Raw genomic sequence first — 6,744 nt, 5'->3', positions numbered from 1 at the left:
ATCGGCCCATAAGAATCGAAACTTTGTTTTTAGTAGGATTGAATTTGCTATCCAAAAGGGGGTTGCGACGCAGCTTGTTACCCGCTTACCTGCCACTTCATTGTAAGTCGTTTGGATGTTTCTATTATATATAGTTGAAAGATTGTTACCAATACTATTTGTATTTGATTTAAACACTATAAATATATTTACTGTGTCACTGTATATGATTATTAATTATACTAAATGTTCTACATGATTTTCATCATTATATAGAATAACTAATCAATGATAAAAAAAACTTGAAATAATATGCAAGTGCAATATATATTATATACTACCAGATTAGTAGGTTGATGTAGAAACAAGCAAATTTGTATCAAGAAATTTAAACAAAATAATACATTATGGTTTATAGAGAAACAAGAGTCACCCAATATTAATTGCATGATCCTATCAAGTTAGTTTTTCAAGAAATCCAAACAAATAATCACCATCCATCATTCATCAAAAACTAGAGAAATAATCATATGAAGCAGTCAGAAAAAGAAACTAAACCCCCAAAGTTTTAGTTTGAACACTCTATATATAGAGAGAGATAAATATAGATTAATATATATAACTGTTTACCATGAACCTCCGCCTAACATTCCACTCCAAAAGCCATTGGTATCACCATTCTGATCTTTATTTTGTTCAACATTTGTATGTCCATCATGAGTAGTAGTAGTAGCAGTTGTGGTTGATATTGTGCTTGTTTTCAGATCTTCAAATGGAAACAAAAGCCTCCCACTTAAATTCTCATTAATACTACTTCCTCCCATTCCATCCAATGAAAAAATAAGTGATGGAATCATCAGATCATGATCTCCTCCAGAAGTCGAATAAACCGATGAATTCGGATCAGGAATTGGAATAGGCATGAAGGAGTTCATCACATTTACACCCCTTGTTGTGATTCCAGTCAAGAGTTCTAAAGCAGATGTGTTAGGTGCTTGGATGAGGTCAGAAATAGTCTTGAAGTCATGATCATGATGCATAATATTATTATTAGGGTTTTGATGAGAAATTAGTAGTTTTGGTGGTACAGGAGGTACAACCAAATCAGGAAGCTTCTTGGACATTGAAGATGAATAAGAAGATGATGATCTCTTGTTCTTCCTTGAACCACCACCAACAGGAACATTTCTAAGGGTCCCACCTTCAGTCCAATACCTTCTACAAGTCTTGCAAAAGTATCTTGGTTGTGAAAGGCTGTAATTGTTGTAGTAACAAAATTTAGTGTTTGTAGAATTGCATCTTGGACAGTTGACAGCTGAATCCTTTTGTGGTCTTGCTTTTCTTTCCAAAGATGAAGAGTTTTTAGCTCTTTGTGACACTAATTCTTCTATAGGCTTCATTGTTATGTCCTATATGAACAAAAACCAATAAAGAAAAAGGTCTAGTAATAAAAGAGAAGATAAAGACATAAAGATCCAAAAACTTTTAAGATTTGAAGACAAATGAACAGAACAAGAAGACTGCTTTATGCTTTTCAAACCTCCATAAAAACCGGTCTTCAAGATAACTTATTTCATACATATATAATTTAAGACTAACTAGCTAGTCCAATTTTTTGAATGAAAATAATGAAATAAAAAGTAGGGTTGAAGATCAAAGACTTGGCATCTAACTAAGATCTAGTTTGGTTTGATATATCTTGATGACATGAGTCTTATGAAATGATATAATTCAACTAAAACAAATTAATATACCATTGAAAAAGTTTATTAGTGAAGATGATGAAAAAGATAAAGGATCTTGGTGTGTACCTGTGGCCAGTGAACCGTATCCATGGCTGAAAGAAGCTTAGAGAGATGGAGAAAGATAGAGAGGGAGGAGGGAGAGAGAGATATTAGACTTTACTTTCCACTGGTTTTCAAAAGGCACAAAAAGGAATGTCTGAGATGTTTGTGTGGAACTTCTATGTGATTTAATGTGTGTATGCACTACTATGTATCTAGGTCTAAATTTGGAGAGAGAGAGAGAGAGTGAGAGCGTTTTGCATACGGTAAATAAAATAAAAAAATAATAATAAAGGACATATTAACATAAATGACTGTTATTCTCTTTTTGAATGTCAATTGTTTCTAATTTGTTGTTTTAATTTTAAATTCATCTTCTTAAATAGCTACTTTTATTAATTTTCTTCGTCACACACCTTATTCTTTATTTTTGGAGTAGGACTATCTAAACTGCCCGTCGCTCGTTCGTTGACAGCTCAAAAATGCATGTTAGATTTTGGCTCGGTTTGGAAATGAGTCGCTCGGCTTGGTCCGGTTTGAAAACAAACCAAGCACGAGCAAAGCCTCGCACGGTTCGGTTCGCTTTTGCTTGAATTTTACATTTTGTATTATATATCTATACTATATATAATACATGAGAAATGGACAAATTAAGACACCTTATTTTTAAGTAATTTACAATTTTTAATGCCTAAGATATATCTTATATTGCATGTAAGGCTAAGGGTAATGGGGCTTGGTTGAGCCCCAAGTGATCCAAGCAAAATCTGACACGTAGGCGTTGATGTGGCACATGATCAAGCCTCTTAACCAAGCCCCAGAGGGTGTAGTGGTCCACGTGATTAGGGGCTTGGTTAGGGGCTTGATTGATTTTTTTTACTTATTATTATTTTTTTGTTATATACACAAATATAATTTAAAAAACTTCATTAAAACATAAATAAAAATGAAAATAAAAAGGGAAACAAAAAGGAAAATAAAAAAATACATATAAATAGCGCTTTTATTTTTGTGTTGTCAATTCCTTCCGAATACGTTCTTTTTCTTCCTCCATTAGCGCTTGGTCGTATGGCGGTAGGTGGCTAAAGTCTTTGGCTAGAAAAGTCAAACTCTTAAAACGGTTTCTTTTGTGTCGAGCTTCACTAATCGAGTGGAGGCCACTTGACAATTCCTTAATTTTTTTTTGTAGTCGCAATCAACAACCGTTTTTTCCCACGATCCCTACCCGGAGGGCGGCTACAACCTTGGTCTTTCAAATGACCTTCGGACAAGTTTAGGTCGAAGTCAATTTGATTCTACGACCCGGTTGAAGAGACGTATGTGCCGGACGCACTAGTTTTTGTACGTTTTGCCCCATCGTCCATGTCCACCGCACATAGTTCAATCCATTTCGAGCACTTTCTTAACACCTCCCACAAGTAGCCATCGTTAAACGTCTTCACCACCCCATACCTCCACAACACCTCTTGTTTCCATTCATCACAAGTGAATCGGTAAACCGCGAGATCATCGGACCCACTCAGCCGCATTCGGTTAGCATTGCGGTTATGTATGTTGGTAAACAATCCTACATATTTACGAGTATCGGTCCACCGACCTGATATCATATTATCGGTACGAGCCCTACTCCCCACTTGTTCATAAAAACATTTCCGAACCTTGGTCCAAAAAACTCGAGCTTTTTGAAAGTCGGCTACAAAATAAATAACAAAAAATGTAATAAGTACCAAAAAACTTAAAAGATATATTAAACAATAAAATTCACGAAATAATTTACTCGCGTTCCGATCTTTGGATATTTTAATCCAAGCTTTCGCCAACGCAAGCTTCTCTTCTTTAGACCACGGAGTAGACTTCCGCTTCTCCAGTGCCGAATGACCATCCGCTTCGCCAGTCTTCTTCCCCTTCTTTTAGTGGCATCGTTTTGCCGGCTCCGGTTGTGTTTCCAGGACCGAAAAATCAGTTTTTGACATCCCAATGAACTCTTGAAATGAATCGTCGTCCATGTAGTTACATTCATCGAGAAATTGAGTGTCGTTGATGTTGCCCCAACCAGGCATGGTTTGTAACTTGATAGATTCTTAAATTAGTAGAGAGAAATGTAGTGAGAATGGTGTGTTATTGTTATAAAATGGGGTAGTTATTTATAATGTGTTATTTATTAGAAAAAAAAAGAAATTAAATTAGCCAACGGCTAGTTTTTTGAACACCCAACAGCCCAACGGCTATATTTGTCCCGCGGTCACACCCACGCCGGCCCACCGCGCCCCGGCTCACCTGATGGGTGTAGCGGTGTTCGCGAGCCACGTAGGCGGCCGCGCCCACCGCTCACCCCCCACTACCCTCAGTCTAAGATAGGGACAAACTTGCCCATTAGAATACATATCTTGAAATAGTTACAACATTGTCCCATTTACTTTAATCAACTTTTGTAAATTTAAGAAATAGTTACAACTTTGTACCTCTATATTTACTCTATATTCCTTTTAGTTTTAATTGTAAATTAACTTCCCACCAACGATTTTTCAACGGTCATAACTTTTTCATGCGTCAATAGTTTTATAAAAAAGTTGCACAATAAAAATGAGCATTTTATTGTCTTTAATTTGGATATGGTATTGCTATAATTTTTCAAATAAAAATTTTAACATATTACGTATTGGTGTTCACAATTCGGTTTTAACGGTTTCTAAGTTATACAGTGAGCCAAACCGTTGGTTCGACTGTTTGTTATTGAAATCGAAACTGAACCGTTGAAACTTTAAACTGAATCGTTACTAATGGTTTTTTCACACATTGAGCTTCAATAATAAGTTTACCGTCCGGTCCGGTTTTATCTCCGTCGGCTCGGATTACTATGATTTTTGTTCCCCGCTGAATCGTGCGGGCACCCGTTTAGTATATATATATATATATATATATATATATATATATATATATATATATATATATAACTAAAGTATTTTTAAAGTTTTTGAATTTTTTCTCTTTTGTATTGATTTTATAATTCAATTTTAAATTCTAGCTCCTCATTTTATATATGTTTTCTTACTAACTTTGAGTGTTAGACATTTTAGAGTTGGAAGTTTATACATTTTGGAGTTGAAATTCTTTAATTAATGATACTTTTACTTTTAGAAATTTAAAATTAAATACTTTATACGAAACCAAGCCGTTCGGTTTCAAATCAAACAAAGTTAAAACATAAAAATATCGCTCGTTTCTTAAATTTAATCCGCTCGGTTCGGATCGTTATCAAACCAAACCAAGTATAAGCAAGCATGCGTTTGGTTCGGCTTGGTTCGTGAACAACTCTACTTTGGAGTACTATACTATATCGTACATTATTTTACATAATTACTTTTAATATGTGGTAAATTTACGTGAGATATCAAAAGAATTCAATTTAAGAAAGGAAAAGATCTGAGATAAGCACCAACATCAAGATGATGAAAAAATAATATGTGAGAAAGAAATTAGCGGGTGGATGGTGGTGGTGATGCTGAATTTTGTTTGCTAGATTATGTGGTTTTATAAAAATAAAGTGGTTTTAAGTGATAACTTAACTTTAAATGATTGTAGGTAATTTACTATATTAAATAGTGGATTATGAGGACTCATCAGTTAACTTTTCTAAGTGGCAATCCTTGCGTTGTTGAAGTCCAAGTCATTGTTCAAAAATGATGGTTTGCGTAATACGTTATTTGAGATAGCGGTTTCCACATGTCACTGTTGGATGACTTGGACTGCCACTTGGAAAAGTTAGCTGATGTGTCCTCATATTCCACCATCTGAGATAACAAATTACCTAAAAACACTTAAATTTTATTTAGCCATCTAAAATCACTATTTTCTTTGAAAAACCACCTAATCCAGCAAAAAATTTGATGATGCTGTTGGAGCAGCCCTCACCCGAACCTTAATTGTTTATACTTTCGTTCTCATGTTTATTGTTAAATTGTATTTGTGCGTATATGTGTTTGAAGCAGCTGTTGTTGTTTACCGATTGGCTTCTTTTAAGTTTTAATAGATTATGTGTGAATGTATTCGAATCTGTGATGATCAAAAATATGTTAATCGGGTCTTAGACAAAATCTGTTAATTAAATCGGTGTGTCTCTCGGTCACCAAGATTTGAGCTTAAGTCCATGTCTTTCTTTGTTACCGCAGCTCCGATTAGAACATACGTGTCTTTTTCATGGTTTTATAATCCCCCGTCAAAGCGTGAGAGTTAAAAAAAAAGTAGCGTAACAATGTGTGTGTGACAAATCACAAGTTCGGAATGTTCTTATTTTATTGTGAAACCTAGTGCTTGTAATCTTCTATTTGGAATTTATGCATTTATTAGTATCTTTTGTGCATGAATAAAATTTAAATGTTAAAAAGTCTATATACGCCGGTGCAAATTAATTTGAATGAAAAGAAAGATACCGGTACAACAGAGCCCAGCATTTCTATTCTTTACAGTTTTACAATTATATATTTAAAAAATAAACCATGTGGTTTACCAAGTCTCTTGGGAAGAGCATTTAGCCATCAGCCATGTAATATTTTTCTTTTAATTTACTTCATACACCCTATAGAAATTCACTCTAGAAGCACTAGAATATGTTGAGTGTATCGAAAATTAATCGAATTTATGAAAATCCTAAGTTAGGCTATGTGCAATGGAGGGATTACAAAATAGGGTGTTTTGTGTTATGTGGCGTTCAGTTAGCAAAATGTGAGTTTTTGTTTTAAGGATATAATAGTGTTGTAGCCCATATATATATATATAGAGAGAGAGAGAGAGAATGGTTCAAAAGAGAAATGATATTATTGCAAGAAATGTGAGAAATGAATATAGACCAATAGTTTTATTTTAAGTTTTAAATGCTTAAAGCTAAATAAAGAAAATATTAATTATTCTGTTTCTTCAATTAATATAACTAAGACAGAATTACAGATATTGTCCTTTACGTTTGTACCGAATTTCAGTGGTT

The 6,744-nt window shown here is 34.2% G+C and overlaps 1 protein-coding gene across 1 annotated transcript; it reads right to left on the bottom strand.

Moving 5' to 3' along the window:
* Nucleotides 1–426: 426 nt before the first annotated feature.
* On the bottom strand, nucleotides 427–2,047 carry LOC143594402 (dof zinc finger protein DOF4.6-like). The gene is made up of 2 exons (XM_077073726.1): nucleotides 1,791–2,047; nucleotides 427–1,388 (listed from the first exon to the last, which is right to left on the bottom strand). The coding sequence occupies exons 1-2, from the start codon at nucleotides 1,812–1,814 to the stop codon at nucleotides 606–608; spliced, it is 807 nt and encodes a 268-aa protein (XP_076929841.1). The 5' UTR covers nucleotides 1,815–2,047; the 3' UTR covers nucleotides 427–605.
* Nucleotides 2,048–6,744: the final 4,697 nt, after the last annotated feature.

The sequence above is a fragment of the Bidens hawaiensis genome, unplaced genomic scaffold (assembly GCF_021521415.1).
Source record: "Bidens hawaiensis isolate Kalapana, Puna unplaced genomic scaffold, B.hawaiensis_p1.1 tig00043586_1, whole genome shotgun sequence".
In the NCBI taxonomy this organism is placed as follows: Eukaryota; Viridiplantae; Streptophyta; class Magnoliopsida; order Asterales; family Asteraceae; genus Bidens; species Bidens hawaiensis.
This window is presented reverse-complemented; position numbering and strand designations above follow the sequence as displayed.